Raw genomic sequence first — 26,491 nt, 5'->3', positions numbered from 1 at the left:
TTGATAGAAAATAGTGATAAAACAAGAGTGGCAAGTAAGTTTTTCAGGTAAGGTAGCAGCCTTAAGCATCTAATTTAATTATCATGCTAAATTCTCCATTCCCTGAAGGATCAAATACAAAATCCCTTTTTTTGGCATTTAAAGTTCTTTGGAATTTAAGCTCTTTCTAATCTCCTTCTACTTTCCTTCCGTCCACATGGCCTATGATTCAGCACCAGTGGTCTGTCTGTCCACGACTCCATTTCCTGCTTTTGTACTGACTGTCCTTCTCTCTCGTGTATTACCTCTTCACTTCTGCCCTTTAATTTTCCTGTACTCATTCACTCAGTTCAAATTTCTGCCTCTGGACTCCTTGAAGGCAGGGAGTATTTTTGCCTATTTTTCCCTAGGCTTTTCTTTTTCTCCTGTTTTATAATAAAAAATTCTTTTTGACTTTTGCTTTTGTGTATGATGATTTATATAGACATTATATTTGCATTTGTAACAATTCTCATATTCAGATATGGTCGGGGATGAAGGTGGAAAGGAAACTATTAAGACTTTAAGTTGTTTATCTCACATCCAAAACCTCTTTGAGCATAAATAATAACTAGGTGGCATAGTGGATGGAACACTGGACAGGGCATTAGGAAGATAAGAGTTCAAATCCAGACGTAGATACTTACTAGTCATATGACCCTAGTCAAGCTACTTAACCCTTCTCTACCTCAGTTTCCTTATCTATAAAATGGAGCTAGTAATAGCATCTACCACCAGGGTTGTTACAGGCATAAAATGAGATATTTGTAGAGTGCTTTAAAAACCTTAAAGGGCTATAAAAATTGTACCATATATTATGCTAAATACACACACACACACACACACATATATATGTATATATGCATGCTATAATTATTAAGAATAACTGAAAGAAAGTTTATATGGGAACCAGTAACATAGAAAGATAAATATCTTCTTCAAAACTGGAAAACATTAGATATTATGGAAGTAGGGGAAGATATATGTATGTATACTTATGAATAGAATGTATTGTCAATGAGGCTTCTCCCCTAATTATCTTCTTTAAAAATAAAGTCTCCTGGGAAGTTTTATAGTCAATTTAAATATGATCCTGGGAACAACTTATATGTCTGTCTTCGAAAGACCAGATTAAGTGAGTTTAAAACTGCTCATAACCAAGTTGCCTACAGAATATTAACATTTTTGGCCACAGTCACTCTTGATATCCACCTCATAATTAATAAAGGGGTACCTTTATTTGGTAGATTTATATCATTGACTACATTGACCTTTGGAATATGAAGGATTAAAGTATAGTAAAGTTGATGTGCAAATCTAGTGACCATTATGAAAAAAAAATTGTAAGAGTTTTTTAGTATTTCTGTTTTAATTACAAATATTCAATTTGTTATCATTGTGGAAATTTGTTTTTGCATTTGTCTTCAATAATAGCTCATTTTAAATAAATGCACAAATATTATATATATTTTTTATATATATCTTTATGTTCTCAGTTGAATAGCTTTAGCCTTTTAAATGTGCAAAGTCAGCTATCATAGAATAGTAACTCACATTTATGTACCGCTTTAAAGTCACAAAGTGCTTTTCATGCATTATCTCTTTTGATAGTAAAAGTAGCAAGCCTAAATTTATAGAGCATTTAATGTCTTACAAAGCAATGAATAGTGTCCTGGTAGGTAGGTGGTGAAGTGGAAAGAGTGCCAGACCTGGAGTCAGGAAGACCTGAGTTCAAATTTGACTTCAAACACTGATTAGATATGTGACACTGGGTAAATCACTTAATCCTGATTGCCTCAGTTTCTTCACCTGTAAAATGAACTGGAAAAGGAAATGGCAAACCACTGCAATGTTTTTGCCCATGAAGTTCCTTATGGTGTTAGGAAGAGTTGGAAACAATGGATCAACAACAGATAGAATGTTGGTCCCGGAGTGAGAAAGACATGGATTCAGATTCAAGAACAGATACTTATTAGTTGTTTGTTTCTGGGGAAGTCATTTGATCTTTGTACAAGTCAGTTTGCTTATAGTAAAAATGGGAGAAATAATAATAATACCTACCTCCCAGGATTTTTTTTGTGAAAATAAAAGGAGAAAATGTTTGTAAAACACTTCGCAAACCTAAAAGCACCCAAGAAATACTAGTGGTCTTCCTCCTCCACCTTCTCCTCCTCCTCCTCCTCCTCCTCCTCATCATCATCATCAACACTATTTGTTTCTTGCAACATCCCCATGAAAGAGATAGAATATATGTTATCATTACCAATTGATATATGGAAAAAACTGAGCTCAGCTGAAGTTTAAATGTATGTATATAAATGTATTGGCCAAGGTCAATACTTCAATATGAATTTTAGTTCCTGTCTCCTAGCCATGAGCAGTTTCTAATACATCACTCCATGTTGCATTTCACCCAAAAGCAAGTATAATAAATATCAGTATGATTTGTTGATGGAGAGCCAGGGTAGTGTTCATTCAAGTTCCAACCCTGGAAACAACTGACTATGGGGGGCAGCTAGGTGGCACAGTGGATGGAGCACCGGCCCTGGAGTCAGGAGTACCTGAGTTCAAATCCGACCTGAGACACTTAATAATTACCTAGCTGTGTGGCCTTGGGCAAGCCACTTAATTCCATTGCCTTGCAAAAAAACCCCTAAGCAAATACCTTAAAAAACCTGACTATGTAACTCTTATGAAAATCAATAAATCATACAATACTCCAGCTAACTCTCCAAGAGCTCCACTTCTTTTTTTACTGGATTTTTATGAGGCAATTGGGATTTTATGAGACAATATGTGACTTGTCCAAGGGAACATAACGAAGAAGTATCAAGTGTCCAAGTTAGAATTTGAACTCGGGTCCCTTGACCCCAGTGCTCTATCCATTATGCTACCTCTAAATTGCAAAGAAGGTACTGACCTGAATTGGTAGAGACAGCTTCCTTAACAGAGAGTTCACTCTATCAGTTAAATCACAAGTATAGTCCTTATTCCAAAAATAATTCAAAAGATAAACATAAGGAATTTTGTACTATAGGAATGTTAGTTTAAGGGGAAAAAAAGGAAAGGATAATGGAGCTAAGTATTTATTAAATTCCCACTATGTGCTGTAAATTATGTTAAGATGTCGTTTAATACTTACAATAATCTGAAGAGAAAGGTGCTATTACTGTTACCATTTTCTAATTGTGGAAAGTGATTAACCCAGAGTTACATAGATAATAACTGTATGAGGCTGAAGTTTTCTTGACTCCAGATCCAGCATTTTTACCTATTATGCCACCTGTAAGAGAGGTCTTGTAACACTTCTAAATAAATCATGGAAATCACCTTTTGGGGACCTTTTGGTCAGCTGGACATCTCTAAAATTTCTTTTCCAAACTACCATTGCAAAAGAAAACCAAAAGGATTTGTTGTATGTACCCAATGTTTGGATGCATTTGGATAGAGCAGCTAGGGGTAGGTGCATTCCCATGATATCCCATTGAATGATAAACAGAGAGCTTTGGGACTTCCCCGGTTTGGTTTGGTTTGTGTATTCCTAATTGGTGTCAATAGTGGATAAAGCAGAATTAGAATTTAAATCACGCGATATCAGTGTTCAAAGGAGACCACAAAGGATCCTTAGTCCAACCCATATCTAAGCAAAAATCTCCTCTAAAATAATCCCAACAAATGGTCATTTAGTTTTCCATAAAAATTTCCATACCTTTAATTTTTAACAACTATTTCCTTCCTTTGAACTGAAATTTCTTCTCTGTAATTTACAATTGTTTTTACTTTTACCCTCTGAGGCCACTGCATTTTTAAGTCTTACCCTTCTTCCTATGGCACCCTTTTAGCTATCTGAAGTCAGCCATTATGTTCTCTAACCCTCCACTTCATTTTCTCTTTTTCCAGCTGGCACATACTTAGTTCTTTCATATGATCATCATTTGGCAATGACTTGATTGTGTACACCATCTTGTTACCCTTATTTGAACATGCTCTAGCTTGTCTATAAGCTTTATAAAATGTAGAACCAAGAATTAAACTCAGATGTGGTATGGCCAGGGCAGACTAAACTAGAACTAGTGTTGCTTTAGTTCTGAATTTGTCTCAATAATGTCTGGGATAGAATTAATAAATTTTGGCAGCAGGAGGAGGGTTATGTGTCCTTGCTCACTCTTTCTGAGTCTGAAGTCCAGAAAAACCCAGAGAATTTTTTTATCCCACCTTAGGAACTTTTGTCTAGGCATGCCAATAACACCTTGTATTTGGAAATTTGATTTTTGGAACCCTTGTGTAGAGCTTTACTTTCATACATGTTAAAATTTATCTTATTAATTTCAGTCCTTTATTATTTTTGGAAATTGACTCTTGTATAAATTGTTAGTCTTTCTGCCAAATTTCATACCACTGGAAAATGTGTGCATCACTAGTTACAGTAATGTGATGTCTAAGTACAAATCCTTTTTTAGATACTTGGCAGCTGTGTGATTCTGGGCAAGTCACTTAACTTCTTCTAGCCTTAGTTCCTTCATTTTTAAAATAGGGATAATAAAAGTATTTATCTTATAGGGTTGTTATCAGGATAAAATGAAATTATAAAACTCATAGCATTATATAAATGCTGTTAATACTATTATTATTGTTAATTTTTATCCATGTCATTGATTTACTTTCCTTTATATTTTAATTTTCCAATTACATGCAAAGATAACTATCAACATTATCCTTTTGCAGCTTTTGAGTTCCACATTTTTCTGTCACCCTCCCTTCTCTTCTCTCTCCCCTTGGAGCAATCTGATATAGGTTGTACATGAACAATTATATTTAACATATTTCCATATTAGTTATGTAGGAGAAAAACCCCCACAAGAAAGAATGGGGAGGGGTGGCTAGGTGGCATGGTGGATAGAGCACTGGCCCTGGAGTCAGGAGTACCTAAGTTCAAATCCAGCTTCAGACACTTAATAATTACCTAGCTCTGTGGCTTTAGGCATGCCACTTAACCCCATTGCCTTTCAAAAAATATAAAAAGGGGGGGGAATAAAATAAAAGTAGTTTTAAAAATATGCTTTGCTCTGCATTCACACTCCACAGTTTTTTCCTATGGATATGGATGGCATTTTCCATAACAAGCCTTTTAGGATTGTCCTTGATCACTTAAACTGCTGAGAGGAGCTGGGTCCATCATAGCTGCTTATCTCACAATATTGTTGTGAGATGTGTACTATCTTCTCCTGGTTCTGCTCACTACACTTAGCATCAGTTCATGAAAGTCTTCATAGGCTTTTCCGAAGTTTGGCTGCTTATGACTTCTTACAGAATAATAGCACTCCATACATTCATATTCATATTTCTTAGCTAAGATGCTTATTGATATTGTTAGACAATCAGTGGTTAAGTGATTCTCCCAGGGGTAACATAGGGATGTCTGAGACTAGATTTGAACTCAGGACTTTTTTTTTCTTTAGAAAGATTTTATTAATTTTGAGTTTTACAATTTCCCCCCATTCTTGCTTCCCTCCCCCCACTCCCTACAGAAGGCATCCTGTTCGTCTTTACGTTGTTTCCATGGCATACATTGATCTCAGTTGAATGTGATGAGAGAGAAATCATATCCTTAAGGAAGAAACATAAAGTATAAGAGATTGCAAAATTACATAATAAGATGACTTTTTTTTCTAAATTGATCTTTGTTCAAACTACACAATTCTTTCTCTGCATACAGATGGTATTCTCCATTGCAGATAACCCAAAATTTTCCCTGGTTGTTGCACTGAAGGAATCAATAATCAATGATCATCTCCTCCATGTTGTTGTTAGGGTGTACAATTTTTTTTCTGGTTCTTCTCATCTCGCTCAGCATCAGTTCATGCAAATCCTTCCAGGCTTCCCTGAATTCCCATCCCTCCTGGTTTCTAATAGAACAATACTGTTCCATGACACAGTTTGTTAAGCCATTCCCTAATTGAAGGATATTTACTTAATTTCCAGTTCTTTTGCCACCACAAACAGGGCTGCTATGAATATTTTTGTACAAGTGATGTTTTTACCCCTTTTCATAATTTCTTCAGGGTATAGATCCAGTAGTGGTATTGCTGGATCAAAGGGTATACATTTTTTGTTGCCCTTTGGGCATAATTCCAGATTGCTCCCCAGAAAAGTTGGATGGAACTCAGGACTTCTTGACTAGACTTAGTTCTCAATCCATTGAGCCACCAGCTACCTCCATTCCCAAATGAACAAAGAAAACATAAGTATCACATTCAGAAATAGGCCAAATGTATGGGGCAGCTGAGTGATACAAGGAATAGAATTCCAGGCTTGAAGTCAGGAAGAGTCATTTTCTTGAATTCAAATCTGATCTAAGACACTTCCTAGCTATATGACTTTGGGGTCATGAAGAGTCAAACCTAACTGAAAAGCAACTAAACAACAATAACAATGTCTAAATACATTTGTGTGTGTGTGTGGGTCAACTATGGTTCAGACTTTGTGAAATATTTGAAAAAATACAAATCTATTATGACCTTTATAGTATGGATCTTCAGATTAGTTGTCAATGTCAAAAAACTCATTTTCTGAAAAATGCTCTCTAATTTAGTGATTTGAATCATTTGGCTTGTTTCTAAAATTTAAATTACAAATGCAGAGAAAAATAGCATTGATTGCCATTCTAGAGGAAATGAATATTTTTGTACAACCCTCATTTTTGTAAAGCCAAAAATTTAAGAAAATGCTTTTTGTAACATATGAATCTCAAGGGTCTGACAGTCTTCATCTATAGAGAAACTCTCATGTATTTAAATATCATTTACACTGCTGGGGGACACATTCTCAATAATATTTATTTGCCACCTATCACAGCAACCCACTCAGCTTGTATTATAAAATAGCCTCCTGAGAGAGTACTGGTCAAAGAACTAATGGTGGCGTGAACTTCAAAATTTATTATTAGGAGGTAACAAAACTATATTCTGATAGTCTCTGAGACAAGTCTCATATTTCTAAAGGGATCATAACTTTTTAGCCTAAAATGGTCCTGCCATACTACCCTCACTTGGTTATGATTAGTGTATAAGATTTAAGTCATAGGCTAAGCTTTTAAAGGTGATTCAAATCATACTGTTAGTAGCAATCCTGGAAAGCAAACTAGAAATGTGTTAAGAAAGAAACTAAACTGTTCATATGTTTTGAGCCACAGTTCTAGATATTTACTCCAAGGAAGTCAAAGACAAAAGATCTCATTGAGCAAGATATTCATAACATATACCTATTTATTGAGGGAGGCGAACAAATTGTGATGGAATATTTCCATGCTATGGAAATAAGGAATATGAAAAATATCAAGTGATACAAAGTTAAATAAGCATAATGAGACAGACAATATACGTGACAGAGATAGATATAAAAATAAAAAACCTTGACAATTTGAAACAATCCAATGAAACTATAATCAACTGGCCACTTTTGCTTGAGATAATGACATGAAAAGTCACAGAAGAATCCTACTCTCCTGACAAATGTTTCAGCAATATTTGAAAGGAAAACAGCAAATGAAACAATTATAAAGAAGATCAAGGAGAACCACCAACCAGTTAGTTCAGACACTCAGTTCAGAACTGTACAAGAAAACAAACAAAAGTCTCTGAGCTCTTGAAGGAGGGATTATACCAAGGTAGATGAAAAACCATGTGAATTTTGCTAAATGGTAAATGACACCAATAGAAATTTGGCTTTGTTCTCCTGGAACAGTAACAGAGGACTGAACCAGTCTGCATAGGTTTCTAAGAAAGCACACAGGGCTGGAAAGACTATGTAATCATTGAAGTTCTACAAGATTCTTGGAACTCCTGTAGGAGTCAAAAATAGGAGATAGGATCAGTTCAGTATCCAAGCCAATTGCAATGGAGGAGGGAACACTCCCAAAGATATCTGATTGAGACTCATCAGAGCCACAACAAGGAACAGAGCCAATTCTCCTATATATTTTTTTCTTTGTAGGTGCAAACAATTTTAATTTCTTTAAATTTAGCCATCATTTAAAATTATACAAACATAAAACAGTGCAACTATAAAAACTTTTAAGGTGAACTGCATACTTTAAGGGACAACTGATTTGGGTTGGGAGAGGTGCTGCCTTATGATTGCATCTTCTACTTTCACTAACTTCTTTTCTAGTTTCTTGTACAAAAGCAGTCAGTTAGGAAGTTTTATTTGTAATGCTGAAGTGAGAGTTGAATAGCCTGAAGTCTGATTGCACATCTACATATGACAAACAAAAGAGAAAAACTCCTTTGCTTCTACCCCAGGGAAATAGGATAATGGGAGGGTGAAAGTAATAAAGGTCCCAGGCTGTCAGGCTGGAAATAAATGTATTAAGGATGAAGCTTTTGAGGATTTCATTATGATTACAACTCATTGTTACTTAGTTCTTGCATATTTTCATTCATTTTCCTGAAGAAATTATTTTCTGTATTAGGCTAAGATATTTGTAATTGAAGAGAATTTGGAAAGAAGAAGGGCAAGGACTAAGAAAATGGCTTCTTCTTCATTGGTGGAGTCTATGATCTTTGTTCTTAAACATTATTCTTTTGCAGAGGTTGTAGGGGTAGAGAATATAATTTATTGATGCGGGGAAGCTGATGATGCCACCTCTGGCTCTTTTACAACACCATTCTCAAACTTTCCTGTTCTAACAATGAAATTTCCAAAGACAGGGAATGGATTCAGTTAATCCCCCTTTGTGTGAGGAGGAGCTAGAGATGGGGCAAGACCAGCACATATAGCAAGACATGAAAGGAAGAGGTGGACAGCAAGGATTATGGAAGAGAGGGGACCCTTCTCCTAGTTACCCTATACAGCACTGCAGTAGAAATGATATTCAGATTATATTTGAGAAAGACCAGACAACACCTGTCTACTTCAACCAACAGTGTGGGAGAAAGCAGTGCCTGGCTCTGGCCCCAAATCTCAATCCAAGGACTGAGAGTTAGAGATATGAATGAATAGGAGAAGATTCTAAAGACAATGAAGAAATATTTTGAGTTAAATGAAACCCAAGAAGCAACAGAAGGAAGAAGAATTTCTATAAGTGCAGGTTGAACCTTAGAGAAAAGAATGACTTGACCACAAGAAGTCCTAAGAATGATTAAATGAAATGAAACAAGAAATTAAAAAAAATTAAATTAGGATCATTAAGAAAAAATATGGACTAAATAGAACAGTATGGGAAATATAATCCAAACAGTGGGGAAATTTTTTTTGTAAGGCAAATGGGGTTAAGTGGCTTGCCCAAGGCCACACAGCTAGGTAATTATTAAGTGTCTGAGACCGAATTTGAACCCAGGTACTCCTGACTCCAGGGCTGGTGCTTTGTCCACTACGCCATCTAGCAGCCCTGGAAAATATTTTTTAAAAAAATACTTCAGTGGTGGCTAGGTGGTGCAGTGGATAGAGCACCAGCCCTGGAGTCAGGAGAACCTGAGTTCAATTGTGACCTCAGACACTCAGACACTAGCTGTGTGGTCTTGGGCAAGCCATTTAACCCCATTGCCTTGAAAAAACCTAAAAAAAATACTTGAAACCTAAAGCTTCAGACAGTTAAGATGTTATGTTTCAGATAATGGAACAGTAAAATTAGATAGGAAACAATGTAGCAGTAAGTTATTTAAAACAGACAAACGTGACAATTACATTATACTGAAAAAGCACCAAAGTCAATGAAATACTACCAATACTTTATACATTTGCATTGAATTACATGGAAAGGAAAAGCTAATAGAATTATCATTAGAAATAGAAAAATTATTTTAGTTCAATCTTAAATGTTTCCTTTTAGACCTAGACAAATCTAAAGAAAAGACAAAAAAGATAAGACCCTGAATAGAATTTTTTAAAAGATAGATATAATAGATCTCTGAAGATTTTTGAATAAAAATCAAAAGAAGTATTCATAGTACTCAAGTTTGTATGTCATGCTTATAAAAAATTGAATATGTTGAACACTTTTTATTTGCTTGACAGAATAAAAATAACAAAAAAGCCTAGCAGAGACATTAAAGTTCCCTCCACGATATAGTGTGTCAATTCCTGCAGTGGAGATACAATGTCCTGTGTAAAGCCAGTCCTATAATCAAGTGGTCTGCCCACCCCCAAGTTAGCAGTGAATTTTCTCATGTCATCAGTGAACCCTGTAATGAAATTCATGATAAATATAAAAGTGGGGGGAAGACAATGGGGTCCTGCAGCTCTAGATTTGTGTTTTGCCTTGTTTACATGAGTTTCCTTAACATATGCCTCAATACCATTGCTCTTTAAATTTGCAACTAGGTGGTGCACAGGATAACTTTCTGGCCTTGGAGTTGGAAGAGTTGAGTTCAGATCTGGACTCAGACAGGTCATGTGACTCTGGGGAAGTCACTTGTTTGGTTTAGCTTCATCTGTTTTAAAATAGGATTATCAGCAACATTTACCTCAAAGGGTTGTTGTAAGAATCAAAGAAATATTTGTTTTTTTAATTTAATTTAATTTTTCCTACTTACATATAAAAACAAGAAAGCACATTATTTGATATAACTTAAAAATGTGTAATCATGCAAAACATTACCATTATAGTCATGTTGGAAAAGTAAATATAACCCCTTTCCCTCAAATAAAAAAAGAGAAACCTCAAGAAAATAAAGAAGAAAAAATATGCTTCAATCTGTATTCAGATATCATCAGTTCTGTCATTGGGGATGGATTGTATTCTTCATGACTTGTCCTTCAGTTTCCTGGATCACAGCATTGCTGAGAAAAGGCAAGTCATTCATAGTTGATCATCCTGCAATATTGCTGTTACTTTCTATGTAGTACATTTTTTCATTGCATCTATTCCTAAAGCCTGTCCAGGTTTTGAGAGCATCCTGTTCATCATTTCTTATAGTAGAATAGTATTCCATCATAATGACATACCACAATTTGTTCAGTCATTCCCCAACAGATGGTCTTCCCCTTAATTTTCAGTTGCTTGACACCAGCAGAAAAGAGCTGAAATAAATATCCTTATACATATAGGAACTTTACCTTCCTGTTTTTCATCTGGAAGATAGAACTAATAGTTGTGTTACTAGGTCAAAGTATAGGCATGATTTTGGGCATAGTTCCATATTTCTACAGAATTGTTTTCAGTTTCACAATTCCAACAATGCAGTTTCCCTACATCCCCTCTATCACTTGTCATTTTCTCTTTCTATCCTATTAGTCAATCCAATAGGTATAAGGTAGTACCTCAGAATTGTGCTGATTTGCTTTTCTCCAATCCATAGTGAATTAGGACTTTTTTCAATAAGACCATAGATAATACTTATAACCTCATCTGAAAACTATTCATATCTTTTGATCATTTATCAATTGGAGAATGGTTCTTATTTTTTATAAATTTGATTCAGTTTTCTATGTTTGAGAAATTAGATTTTTATTAGAGAAATTTGTTTCAATATTTTCCCCCGCAGTTACTATTCTTATCTGAATTTCCCTCCATCCTAGTCTTCCCATCTCCTATTGATTCTATTTGATCTCTTCTTTAACCCATTCCCTCCTTAAATATTTTGCCACTTTATGGCAAAAGCTTTCTCTTACTACTTTTTGTAAAACTCACCTCATTCTTACCTCCCTCTTTCCCTTTCTTTCTCATCCCTTAACTCCAATTTAAAATAGTAGTGGTTTGTACCATTCTCCTGGACTGTGCTCTGGTCTGTGTGTGACTGCAATCATTCCTTTCTACCCTGGAATCATGAGGAAGGACCCTGCTCTACTGTGGCAGTAAATGCTGTTCTTTTGCTACTTTTCCTGGGACTGTCACCTGGGTATGTGACCCAGATCAGAGCATGGGCAAGGAAGCAGAGTCCCGTCTCAGTGATAGCAAAGAGAACCCTGTAATTTTCTTTCGTGAAAATAGCTCCTCTTATCATCCATGGGTTGAGGGATTCTGAAACATCTGCCTCTCCTGCTTCAGTGGAACTTGAATCCTCTTCCTGGTCTTCAGAGGTCTGCTCTGCTGAGGGCTGCACTGCTGTAGACTTTTACTGATAGCTTGTCAAGTTGCCTTTGGCAATCTCTGGGTCAGGAGATCTGGAAACAACTGCTTGTACTGACCTAATCCAAAGGCAACTTGACAGCCAGATATGGACATGAGGAAGGAGGACATGTCAGGTATATGAGGGATAATCAGTGCAAAGGCACTGAGGTAGGATATTGGGATATCACATATGGTGAGCATCAAGATATTTAGTTTGAAGATCTGTGGGATATTTTACTTTATTACTATATAATAAGACTAGAAAGATAGGTTGAACCCAGGTTGTTAAGGGCTTTAGATACCAAATGTTTCTAAAAATGATTGACTTAATACTTCAATATGTGTAAAATATTTTAAATAGTTTCTCATTTGGTCCTTACAATAACTTTGTAAAGTATATTATACAGAGATCTATTTTATAGACTAGCAAACTGAGACTCAGAAAAGTTAATTGATTTGCCTAGGATCAAAGCTAGTAAATATCAGAAGTGAGATTTGAATTCAGGTGTTTTTGGCTCCAAGTTCAGTTATCTATGATATCTTATCAGAGGAGGTAGCTCAGGAGCAAGAATGAGAAAAAGCAGCTACCTAGTAAGAACCTAAGACTGGTAAATTAAGAATAGAAATAAATTAGGAATAGTAATATTAAAATAACCAGAGAACCATCTCTAGCACACTGTATAGAACCTATATGGAGATTTATGGGACTCCAGAAAGGAATTTCAAAAGATGATAGGGTGTGAATGGGTAGCAATCTGTGCCAGATGCATATGGATGCATGAAGAATAATTATTTGCAAATGTGTTATCTGCTTAATATGATGATCCTTGTCCTTTGTTCTCAAAGAAGATCATGACATCAAGGAGGTGTTGCCATGACAAGCACATGAATTGTATTTGAGTGAGGGGGTGCTGTGTCAAGTCACCAGCCTCACTTTCTCCTCAGGAACCATTTGGGTTCAGTGTCCAGATATGAATCAGGGCAGTGAAAGATAGCCCTTTATGCAAGGCAATCAGGGATAAGTGACTTGCCCAGGGACACAGAGCTAGTAAGTCTCAAGTGTCTGAGGTCACATTTGGACTCAGGTCTTCCTAAGTCCAGGGCTGATGCTCTGTACATCACTTCTAGCTGTGATTCTGGAAGTTAGCTTAAGAACTGAAGATAGAAAGAAAAATAAAAGACAGTATCTGCTCTCAAGGAGCTCATAGTCTAGTAGAAAAAGTTTACCCTGAACAAAATGAGTGGCAGACTGAAAATATCTTAAAACCATTACTAGGAAATAATTTTGATGCCTGTTCTTGATCAAAGTCAAAGAAAAAATTCTAAAGCTTTGGCCACCTGAGAACTGTTTTAGTTTTTTTGGTATGGATCTATGATTTCATTAATATAGTAGATGACTGATATGGGAACTTTCTCTTCTATAGGGTTTTCTAGTTCATTGCAATTCATTTGCAAATTTTCATAGAGTTTTAGGAGTCACTGAGGGATAAATTAACACCTTCTTAATGTGTATCTGAGTCAGAACTTGAACCCAGAATGCCCTGATGCTAAGACCAGATCTCTAGTCCATCATTCTACTCTGCCTCTGAGAAAGTCATGCCAGTCAGTTAAAAATGTTCAGCAATAATCTGATAGGGTTTTTTCTTGCTCAGTCTCGCATTTCCACAGCAGAGGGAGCTGATCACATTCAAAATCCTGAGCAGAAAAGCAGGCCTCCCTCTGCCTTGGTAATACACTCATTTATATTTTTTCCCCGAGAGTACAAAAGGTGCCCTGAGAAAGGAGATTTTACTCTTTATTTTCCCTTCACATTGTGCACCCTAAATCACAAATGCCTAGAGCCAAAAGTCCAAATTGCATAATCTGTCCTCTCTATACCAGGGCACAATTATTTCTCATGTGGTAGTTCCTCAGCCTTTCTTATATTGTGTACTTAGACTGTTGTAGGGTTTGGCCTTCCACCAGTTCCCTGTAAAGCTCTTTTATCAGTATTAGGATTATTTCCCAGTCTTAGACTTCATTTTCCTTGTCTTCTCTGGAAGATAGAATGCAATAGTGACCTCAATTTTTTAAATATCTGAACAGCTATGTCCCTTTTGAGAAATGTGTGAAATACTCTCAGGTTTTAAGGCTATCCAACATCTCTGGAAATGCTTTACAGCACTATGATTTAGTTAGTCTCATTTTTTTCTTCTTTCTCACACAGTTGTATTTATGAATATTGACTTTATAGGTATCCAGAGAAATTAAATGACTCATTGGAGGCTATACAGCAAAATGGAAGCAAAATCACAACTGAAACTTTGAGTTTCTTCTTACTATTGACCTATTGACCTATCAGATCACCTTTGCTTTCCTCTTAATTCTCTCACCTTCAGTGGTAAAGCTTAAATGCCCAGGGTCAGAGAAACGACCCAAGAAACATAAACGAGACCATAAACCATGTACAATATTTATGCCACTGATCTTGTGACCCACTTTGGAATCCTCAGATGATACTCATACTGGATGGGGTGAATCAAAACCAATATTAGTCTAAAGTTTTACTTTCCAGCTCTGACTGTGAAAGAAATTACTGAACAGCAATGTAGAAATATAGAATTACTTAAAAAATATAGAAATAAAAAAATTCTAAGTTATGTTGTTCAATCATGTCCAACTTTTCTTGATTCCATTTGGAGCTTTCTTGCCAAAGATACTAAAAGGATTTTCCACTTCCTTCTCCAACTCATTTCACAGATGAGGAAGTGATACATAAGTATCTGAGGCCAGATTTGAATTCAGGAAGAAAAGTCATCTTGACTTCAGGTCTATGCCACCATGCAAATCATTTAACAATTCAGTATATCAATGTTTTAAGCCTTGATCTTTCTATGGTTTTCTGTGATATGGTCGGTAACAATTAACATGTAGACACTGGGTAAGCTAAGAATTCATTGGTGAAGAACAAAGAACTGAAAACTTTTTCACAATTTTCTCCTCCACAATAATGAATTAATGAATGAAATAAATGAAGACACATTTATTATTACTATGCAATAATCAGGTAGGTATCACAGTAGATAGAGTGTTAGACTTGGAGTCAGAAAGTCCTGAGTTCATATCTGACCTTAGACACTACCTGTGTGATCCTGGGCAAGGCACTGAAATCTGTTTGCCTCAGTTTCAACATCTGAAAGATGAGCTGGATATGGAAATGGTAAATCACCCCAGTATCTCTGTTAAATGTCTCTAACCCAAATGGGGTTACAAAGAGTCAGATATGACTGAGATGATTGAGTAACAACATCAAAATGGAAAATACCATCCATACCCAGAGAAAGAACTATGGATTCTGAATGCAGACCAACGCATATTAAATTCAGTTTCTAAAATTTGTTTTATGCTTTGTCTTTTATTTGCTCTCATGATTTTTCCCTTTTTATTCTCATTCTTCTTTCACAAGATGACCAATATGGAAATATATGTAGCATGGTTATACATGTATAACCTATAGCAGATTACTGCTATCAAGGGGAAGTGTGGAGGGTAGGGAAGGAGGGAAGGAGAAAAGATGTGGGATTCAAATTTTGCTAAAAGATGAATGTTTAAAACTATCCTTGCATGTAAATAAAAAGTAAATTTATTTAAAAAAATAGGTTCACAAAAGTCATATTCTATGAAAGGACTGAACACTGAAATGCACTAAGAATTGTGCTATTTGTTTGATATACAAATAGGAAAGCAAAGACAATTCAATTAATGATCAAAGAAGATTTTGACCAGTGAGGGGTAATTTGTATCAGAAATATACAGGTATGGTAAATGGAGCAAAAATAGCCAACTGGTTCAAGAACTGGAAAAGGAAGGTGGGAGAAGTATCTAGTTGCAGACCACTGGCAAGTGATGTTTGGAATGTAAAGTGAATCGTGACTGGGACCATCTAGATTTGAAAGGACCACATGAGGCACTTACCAATCTGAAAGATTTGGACTCTTAGAAATGGCCTCATGTCTGCTAAAGGCAGTAAAACTGAAGCAATATTATTTACAGGACCGTGAATGAAGCCATTCAAAAGCACTTCTCACTACAAGATCTGTTCTATAACAAAAAATATTTGGATTCACTATTTCTATGATTTTTAGGCAGGCATTTGTCCCTTTTAGGCAGGCCATTGTCTTTGAGAGGCTTTGAAAATGAGAGGACTTTTAGAGTAACTCCCCCCAAACAAAAGCAGAATGGAAAATATCTTATTTGATATCATATAATTAAGGGTCTCAAAACTTACCATTTTCTGCATATAATTCGACAAACATTTATGATTCCTATCTGATCACTGGACCTAAATGACTCTGAAGGAGAAAGTAAAGCTAGTGACTTAGCACAGTATACTCCTTACTAAAATTCAATTCATGTGCTTGTCATGGCATCACATCCCTTGATGACATGATCTTCTTTGAGAATGAAGGACAAGCATCATCATCGTTTCAATTCAATGAGCATTTACAAAGAACCTGTCTTATATAAAGAACTTATGCCAGGAATCGAGGAAATAAATATAAAGAGAAAAACAACCCCTGTTCTCAAGGAGCTTCTATGTTACTGTTATATTTACAATATAGAAACAGGTAAGGATAAATATGATTTTTAGAGGAGGGAGAAAGCAATGATAAGAGGGGATGGTTAAAGAAAAGGCATCCCATGGGAACTAGTATATAATTCCATGATTCTTGAAGGGAGATAGGATTTCTAAAAGGAAGAGATAAATAGAATAATTTCAGTCTAAGTGGGCAGTCTTTATAAATGTACAGAGACCAGAGACAGAAAATTAAGTTTGGAAAATATCAATTTGGCTAGTTTAGATGAAACACAGGTGGATAAGGAGATGTAACATGTAAAAAAAAAATCCTGACCATTTTTATTTCTAGGTAGAGAATGAGGAAAGAGTTGCTGTAAGTATACTGGTGGTAAAGGGACCTTTTTTTCTGTTGTCTATCTAGGGCAAACATTTTTACATGAACACATGTTGGGACTGTTTTTCTATCTCTATTGTGTTTCTTCTTTCATACTCTGAATAGAAAGATTATTGGAGGTGACTATGACCTTGTTAGCCTTTTAGGTTGGAAAAGTGAGCTCCAAGAGGTCTAATAATTAGAGTTTGCTAAAGGTCTAGCCCAAGGTATACCCATGACCCTAAGATGTTTACTTAACTCAGAAAAGCAGTGGATCAACACTGAGATGTTTGTTTCTGACAAACAAGGAGCAACCCCATCTCATCAATTTTTTTGTTTGTTTTTTGCAAGGCAAGGGGATTAAGTAACTTGCCTGTTATAAGGTGTCTGAGGTCCTCTTGTCTCCAGGGCTGGTGCTCTATCCACTATGCCATTTAGTTGCCCACCCTTCTTATCATTTGGATGGAATTTGGTGGGGGTATTTTCTTTGTAGTAGTGACTTTAAATTGACTCCATTTTCTCCAAGGACTGAATGGGTAGAGACAGAGTGTCCCTGGTATTGGGGAGAAATGCTTTGTAACTTCTGATGTTGCTTTATCTTTCCAACAAGTACACTTCTAACATCTAAAACAAAGCAAAACATAATTTTATAGCTTGGAAAGGTAGACTAGAGAATATGGGGAACTTTAAATGCTAAGTTGAATTTATATTTTATACTAGGGAAAATCAGGAATGTCTAAAGGTACTTGAACAAGGGTGAAGTCATATAAACTTTTGATTTCAACTTGTGATTTTAACTTCTGTTTGGAGAACAGATTAGAGAAGGGGAAAGATGGTCTGGAGTCCAATTAGGAGATTGTTGTAGTTTTTCATACAAGAGGTGATAATGATTTGACTTAGAGATGTGTGAATCTCTATTAAGGAATTATTCCAGTTTTCCAAAGAGACTTTTTTGGGGAATGGTGTCTTATCCCAGAAATAACCCGATATGGTAGAAAGACTACTAAATTAGAAGATAAAGAATCTGGACTTAAAGCCCATGTCTATCATTTACTATTCATGAGATGTGTTTCATTTCTAATTGTCTTCTACTTTCCAGTATCTTGACCCTTTTCCTTTTACTGCTTACATATCTTTCTAAAGCCAATCCCTATAATACTTCCACCATCTGCTGTGCAGTTGAAGGATATCACCAAATTGTGATAACTGAGTCCCCTTCAAATGTAAGTTATCTAACCCCTGTATTCATTGCAGCAAGGCAATCTTTGTTTTTCCTTCCTAATAGATAACTTATTTACTATGGTGGCTTTTGCAAAGCTTTTCTTTTCCCTCTCAGGTGAGGACTTTACCTCAGAATTCGGAAAAACATTGAGGTCATTCTTGAAAAATTCATATCCAATTGCCATCATGTCTGTCTATTTCTTTCTTCACTCCAATTGATGATATAGAGATGGCACATTTCCTTACCAAACACTAACTCTTGTACATATACTTTTGATCACATTCCCTCTGGTTTTCTTCAGGAGATTATCCTTACTACAACTCTACATACTAATAAGATAATTATTAATAAGATAATTTTCAATCTTCCCTGTGTACTGGTTTCTTTCCTGCTACCTAATAATATGTCTAATTCTCCATAAATATTAAAAAATTAGAATCAAATGTAAAGTTCTCTCTTTGGAATTTTCAGATCTTCACTAAATGCCTCCCTCCTACAAGTCCAATTTCCTGTTTAACTTATTTCCATGCTCAAGCTCTACAGTCTAGACGTAATGCCTGATTGCTTTTTCTCACAATTGAACCTCCGTTTCTCATTTTGGTGTGTTTGTATTGGCTGCACATTTCTGGGACATTCTTCATCCTTACCTCTATCTTCTAGAAACCCTGACTTCTTTCAGTTCAAATTTGACCTTTTCTAGGAAGTCTTCCCCAGGTTGTCCATGACCCTCCCCTCAGTTGTTCCAACTTTCTCCTTTGGGATTACCTTTTATCTACTTTGTATTCCTCTTGGATATACTCATATAAGTATTTGCTATCTTCCTTATTAGAATATAAATCTCTATACAAGTAATGAAGGTCAGGAAACAGACATGGGTTACAGTTAACTTGCCCAAGATCTATCAAGGAATGGATTAAAAATCATTTATTAACTCATTTACAATTTCCCAGATGCTGTGCTAATAGTGCTAATTGCTGGGAGGACAAAGAAAAATGTAAAAATAGTCCCTGACTTTTTGGTGATTTCCCCCGTAATCTTTCAGATCTGCATATGTAACCCATGTCTGTTTCCTGATTGGCAAATACTTATATGAGTTTCCATATCAGTTATGAAAAGGTTGGGGTAGAAATAGTATCCATATTTCCTTCAAGTTCTAATTTACTGATTATTCATTTTCTCAATGTAGGGATAATAATCATAAGTAACCATCTGTGTCCATATATTGAGTCCCAGGTAATAAAGTATCTTACAGAAGAGATGCTGTCTTTTATGCTCTAGGATTGAAATCAGTAAAATATAGCCCAGGGGTTCAGTTTGTCCCATTATTTGCTTGTATATTACGTGGGAGTTGAGAATAATTTTGCATTTTAAAATAAAGTTTTATTTAAAAATGTAAAAAAAAACCCTATTCTGAACTTGCAGGTGATATAGAAAAAAAAAGAAAGATTGCAAGTGGGGTAGTAGTTTGCTTATCTTGGCTCTATACCCTTCAACCCATTATCATCATTGATCATTTCTTTCTTTTAAAAAACTTCCATCTTTTTTGCCAGATAGCCATGGGCTAACATGACCAGACATGTCATTCTGATGGATTATACAGATTTTGCTTAATGTCCTGAAAATTCCTTTGTTCCTCCTTTGAGCATTTTCCAAATCCTTGGTCACCCTTTATAGAGTTCTGCCATTTCTCCAACTTGATGATTCTGGAGAAATGAACTCTTGACAAAACCATGGGTTTAACTTGTGTCTGGGACTTTTGCTATTTAGTTAACCTTTCTAATCATGGGACTCATGCCTTTTTATTTCTCATCTGGCAGGTTTGGAACTTCTCTGACTCCACTAATATCAAGGAAGTACATTCTTGAAATAACCTTATCATCCTGAAAGATCTAGCCTTGGCAATGAAGCTCATCATTACCCTCTGCCTCTGATTGGAGGGTGGAGGAATGAATTCCACATCTCTTTGTAAAAAGAGGTATCAGTTCAGAGATCTACTTATTCCTAGTTTATTTCTCCTATTATTGGGTATATTCCCCTTTACCTCCTTTCAGTTTTTTTAAAATCTTTTATCTTACCCCATTTGATTGCAAAATCCTCGATGACTGAGGCATTTTATTTATTTATTTATTTTGGTTTTGTATTCTCCAGCACTTAGCACATTGCCCAATAAATGTTTATTAACTATTGACTATTGACTATGCCTGTACACCAAAGCATGATGGTTTGGAATGTTGTTTGAACCATCCCAAATTCTATTAGTGTTCATCATAAATATGTCTGAAAAGGAGTATCTTCCAAGTACCAAGGGTATTCCCTTTTCTAGAATCACAGAACTTCTGAACTAGAAGGGATGTGAGAAGAAACAGAGCTAAAAATTCCCATTTTATAGATGGGAAGATAGACACAGATAAAATATGTGACTTTTTTCCAAGGTTACATGGCTAATCATTAATGAAACATGGTCTTAAACTGACGCCTCCAGATTGAATTGTTCACCACTTTTTACATTGTTGGAATGCCTCATTATAATCCTATATTGTTTTGAAATAGAATTGTTGACTGAATACCCGCATGTCTAGAAATCTTCTATTTCCTTCTACATATATTTTATTTGTTATTATTACTGTATTTTGATATCATAAATACTCAAGAATATACCCACACTCACCCTAGTAACCTTTCCTCTATAAGAAAGGTGAAATGTTAATCAAAATAAACTGTCATAGTAATTATATCTCATAACATATGTAGCATTCTGTACATGGTGTAACTTCAGTTCTCTTCTAGGATGAGAATTTTTCATTACTGTTAAATTATAGAAAATTATTATTAAAATTATTAAAATATATTATAAAAATAAAAATATATTAAATGATGTATAAAATTATCCATTTTATTTTTCTTTTTGTTGACATTGAGTTTGTTCTGTTTTCTTGGTTCTATATATTTTATTCTGAAAAGGTCTTACAAATTTTTCTTTGTTTCTTTGAATTCATCACACTTGTTATTTCTTACAGTGGCAGTAACATTCCTTTGTATTCATATCCTATAATTTGTTTGGCCATTCCCCAAATGATACATGCCCTAAAAGTGCTGCTGTGAATGTTTTGGTATATATGGGATCTTTCTTTTTAACCTTGTCCTACTTGGGGCCTATATCTAACAGTAGTATATATGGGTTTGGACATTTTAGTCACTTTTCTTTTGCATTCTAAATTATTTTCCAGAATGGTGGGACCAATTCACTGTTGTCAACAACAATATATTAGTTTCCTTATCTCTACCATGTGTCCTCTTCTTTTATCCTCCCCTTTTCCAGTTCCAACTGTGAGAACAGTAATGAAATTATTATTTCTAGAAAAAAAGTCAGTATTCATTCATTTGTCCCATGACTCCAATCTCTCTTCTATCTGATTTCCCTCTCCAAAGCACCCTGGCCACCACTCCCCTATATACACACACACACACACACACACACACACACACACACACACACAAACACACACAGACACACACACACATATGTTGTCTTCCTTTATTAAAATATAAAGTCCTTGAAGACAGAAATTTTGATTGCATATATTTATATCCCCCATTATATAGCAGAGGAGTTAGGACACATTAAGCACTTAATAATTTTGTTCATTCACTCACTCATTCTTTCATTGTTCTCAAGGCCCTTTTGACATTGATTAACCATTTTAGGTAATCTTTGCTTAGTCTGTGAGGAAATCACAGAATTGCTTTAATTTGAATATATTCCTCTTATTAATGTTCAAAATGATCTTTCATGAGAATGTTAATTGTTTACAATTCTACTTTTAAAGCTCTCCATAGCCTTTGACCACTTATCTATTGGGTAATGGTTCTTGTTTTCACATAGGGACTGGGATAGAACTGCCATTTCATAAGTGTGTAATCATTTCACATAGTAAATGACCATTCATTGGTAATTTCAACTGTCATCTCCAGGAAATGGAAATTCCTTCACCTCTGTATTCTATTGTATTAGAGAATTTCCTAGAAAGAGGATAAGTAACTTGCCCAGAATCATTAGTCTAGGGTGCTCCAGAGATGTGCTTTGAAACCACATCTTCTTTATTTTAAGTCAACTTTCATTTTCCCATGCTGCTTATAGATGTGTGTTAATTCTTTCTATATGTCAAATCCCAGGATACTTGTAAGAAAGAAGAAGGGATAAAATTGACTGTGGACAGAAAATGAAACAGTGGGTATAAATTCCAGAGAGGCAGATTTCAGCTTAGCAGAAAGAAATTCATTGGACTACCTTAGGAGGTAATGGGGTTCCTCCTCACTGGAGAATTTCAAGTGGAGGCCAAATACTTACTTTTAAAGAATCTCAAAGAAGAGATGCCTAGGGGACAGATTTATTGGCTTCTGAAAGCCCTTTCAACTCTGGGATTTGTTTCTTAACTCTGAGATTTTTGTGACTGATTCTTTATCAATATTTTATCAATATACATAACTGGAAATAGCAGGTAGAAATTGTATAGAAGAGGCAGATTTTGCTCAATGTAAGGAATAATTTTCTTAACCTTAAAATTTTGCAAAAGAAGAATTTAGTCTTAGGTGTCAGTAGAATAGCTACTATTGGAAGTTTTAAAATGGAAGCTGGATTAACTCTTTTTAGGTAAGGTACAGGTTGGACGAGATGACTTCTGAAGTCCCATACAACTCCATTTCTGATGAGTTGATACCCATATAAAAGAGAATGCCAATCAGGAAGTCTGTTAAAAACTGTGACCTTGTAATTTTTAGTGTTGAACTGTCCTCTCCTCTTGCTCTATCTCCTTGCTGACCTGATTACTATCCTTATCACCACACCCAATATACTTGAAATTTGAGATCTGGCTTTTCTCCATTTTTTTAGCTGCTTCATTAGTAATCTGAAACTTGACCCCTCCTTCATTTTAGCCATGGTCTCCTCCACTGGTGATCATTCATCTACTGCAAATCCATTGAACTGACCTCTTAAGCTCACCCAAGCCAAGACAAGTATTCTGTTTGTTATTCTTCCTTGAAGAATTCTTCTATACATATGGGTCTAGGGTGTGTGTTTTTGAAAAGTTAAGTGTAATTCAGATTTTGGTAAGTCATAATTTAGGGGCATTCTATTTGTTGTCATTGGGGATTACATTAAGAGAAAAAAATTAAGAGAATAAATGTTTGCTATTCTTTAACTCTCAACTTTGGCATGTCCATAAACCATTTGAGGGAATAAATTATCTCTTATTCTTCATATATAAAGTTATATAAATCAATTTTCCTCATCAGGAAAATGAAGGGATTGAAACTCAATGACTTTGGTAATTCCTCCCAGCTCTGGATTAATGACCCTAATGAGAATGTAATTTTCCAAAAATATGGGTCCAATCATGTTTTCTTTACTCCAATAAACTCCGGTGACTTCTTATCACCTTCAAGAACAATATAAAAATTCTCTCTTTGGAGGATTTCAAAGCTCTTCATAGCCTGTCCCTTCCCCCCCAACTTTCCAGTCTTCAAAATTCTCTTCCTCCTTATTTCTGCCTCTTGGCTTTCCTGGCTTCCTTCAAATCTTAGGTAAAATCCCACTTTCTAGGTTCCAGATGAAAACTGTTTACTTGTTTACTTCATAGTTCCTTTTTTGATTACCTTAATTCTATTGCCTGCCTTTTAGTGATTACTTCAAATTTATCATGTATTTAACTTGTTTGTACACAGTTTTTGGTCCATTCTCCCCCCCCTCTTTTCCAAAGCTCGCACCCATACACCCAAATTAGACTTTGAGTTCCTGAAGAGCAGGGTTTGATTTTTCTTTCTTTTCCCCAGAACTCAGTGCATAATCACTTATTGATTGACAAGTCTCTACAGGGATCAAGAATGAATTTGTGTAAGATGTAGCACCTGAGTTTAGCTTAGAAGCAAACTATTAATGTTCTGAGACAGAAATGAGGAGAGGATTTATTCTAGACCCAGGAGACAGAATGTGCAAAACCACTGAGATAGGAGATGGGATGTGGTGTTGTTAGTTGTAATGATGATTGCAATGAAGAGTGAGTGAAAGTAAGTAATAGGAAACAAAAATGGAAAGGTAGGTGATAGCCAATTTGTAGGGGGACTTTAATGGTGAATTGAGAATTTTGTACTTTATTCTAGAGATAATAGTAACTTCAAAGTAAAGTAGCAATATGGTCATATCTACATTTGAGTATTATCAGTTTGGCAGCTGTTTAGAGAATGATTTGGAGAGGGAGAGTGAGAGCAGAGAGCCCAGTTAGAAAACTATTGCAACAGTCTGGTTGAGAGTTGATAAGAGTCTGAACTGTAACGGAGCCAGTGAAAGTGAATGAATACTTGGAAGTTGGCCATTTGCTCAATTTCCCATTAAACTTTTCCAAAACCCCTGGAAGGATATGGAACAAAGTAGAGAAATTTCAAAAAGAAATTCTAACCTAAAATTTTATACCCATATACAAGAGACTAAACCCTCCCTGATATGCCCATGCTATCTGGTGAGGGTTTTATTCAATAATAACAAACTTTATTTTTTAAGCTCTAAAGGGGAGAATGGTTATGAACATCCCAAGTTTCAAGCTGCTTACAGCAGGGGTGGGGGGTAGAGGATCAAAGCTTATTGAGGAAAAAAGGTTATTAAAAAGTTTAGTTATAATCACAACCATGGAGAAGTGGCATCAGAAGATCATTTCTTTTTCACAAATTCACAGACAAAGTACATACTGAGGTGGCACTCTGTGTCATTCCAGTGGCCAGAGCTTAGCATTTCTACGCAATCCTCATGACCATAGGGGTCACTAGGCTCACCCTCCTTCCAGTTGCTGTAGTTCTGTAATGGAGTGTTGTCTGTGAACACATATTGTCCTTCCCGCTCTAGGTCATTCACCCCGATAAACACCCTGAAGAAACCACTGTCAGAGATGTATTTAGCAATCACTTGATTGGCCCTCTCATCCTTAGGCATGGCTAGCATTCCTCCACGGATTCGGCAATGGGTCACAGACTCTCTGTAGTTCTTCTCCTCTTGTACAATGTAATAGAATTTTTCATCTGTTTCCTTAATGCCAGCTATAACTTTGGAAGGAAGAAAACAAAAGCAAGCTTATTCATGTTGCCAAGAAACAACAAATGATAATAATAAAATATCAGTGGTGGAAGTTTTGCTCAACTTAGGCTTTGCTAATTTGATTAAAAAAAAGACAACTCAACTTTCTTTTCCCTTTCATGGCCTTTAATTCTCCTACTGAGCCCTCCAGCTTTTCAGCTATGAGTCCTGTATTTAGTTGTGAGCTAGACTAACCAAAAGGAATGAAACAATAGAATGAAGCACAAAGCTAATCACCTGGGTATCCTCTTCTGCTCTGACACAAGAATATATGTCTGGATTTAGGCAAGCCATAATAAGCATGTTCTTAGAGAGGACAATTCACTTCCCACCCAGTTATTTTCTGACCTGCTTCTGTTAATGGTATTGCTGCTGATACTATATCCCCCCCACCCCCCCAACAAGACCCAAAGATACAAACTATGTATAAGTACAAAATCCTCTGTGAAGAGCAGGTCATGTTTTTCTCCAAGAAAGCAATTTAACAGAGTTAATTCATATCTGAAGTAAAATACAATAAACAAGCAAAAGTAATATTAACTCTTTTGTGAACTAAATGCTCTCAACTTTTCTTTTCTCATCACTTTATTCTAAATTTATGAAGAAGAAGGCTACCAGGGAACTTCTTGGGCAAATCCCTATCTATACCACAAATTGAATTAACAGCATGGCACAAAACCATAGGATTATGGGAGTCACAATTGGAATGACCTATTAAGTATTAAATTAGGTAAGTTAATATAAATGGCAACTATTCCTATTACCATTATCAGTATAACAGCTTAGTTGGTGCAGTGATTAATGCAAGGGACTTAAGAATCAGGAAGACTCTTCTACTTGAGTTTAAATATTTACTAGCTGTGTGACCCTGGGTAAGTAACTTAGTCCTGTTTACTTCAGTTTCCTTCTCTGTAAAATGAACTGGAGAAAGAAATGGTGAAACACTCCAGTACACTTGTCAAGAAAACCCCAAATGGAGTCCTGAAGTCGGACATCATGTAAACTATTCAACAATGTCAGTATAAGATTGAAAACTTAAAACAAAGTCATATCCTGTATTCCCCCTGTATTATTGTTATGAGTCTACTACATTTTGAACTGAATCTTCTGCAGTGCATTAATTCCTGTCCACTAGGGAACAATTACTG

General features: G+C 35.7%; 1 protein-coding gene and 1 long non-coding RNA gene across 2 annotated transcripts in view; one reads left to right on the top strand and one right to left on the bottom strand.

Moving 5' to 3' along the window:
• Positions 1 to 26,491, top strand: part of LOC141498348 (uncharacterized) — a 197,069-nt gene that overhangs the window by 122,232 nt on the left and 48,346 nt on the right. The gene's annotated exons all lie outside the window — the stretch shown is intronic.
• The window catches only part of COLEC10 (collectin subfamily member 10), a 65,127-nt gene continuing 59,728 nt past the window's right edge, over positions 21,093 to 26,491 (bottom strand). Inside the window, exon 6 of the mRNA XM_074201442.1 lies at positions 21,093 to 25,312. Coding sequence (XP_074057543.1) covers positions 24,924 to 25,312 — 389 coding nt within the window. The 3' untranslated portion in view covers positions 21,093 to 24,923. The remainder of the gene's footprint in view (positions 25,313 to 26,491) is intronic.

This window comes from Macrotis lagotis, chromosome X, assembly GCF_037893015.1.
Source record: "Macrotis lagotis isolate mMagLag1 chromosome X, bilby.v1.9.chrom.fasta, whole genome shotgun sequence".
NCBI lineage: Eukaryota > Metazoa > Chordata > Mammalia > Peramelemorphia > Peramelidae > Macrotis > Macrotis lagotis.
Note: the sequence above shows the minus strand (reverse complement) of the source record. Positions and strands in the feature narration are given on the sequence as shown.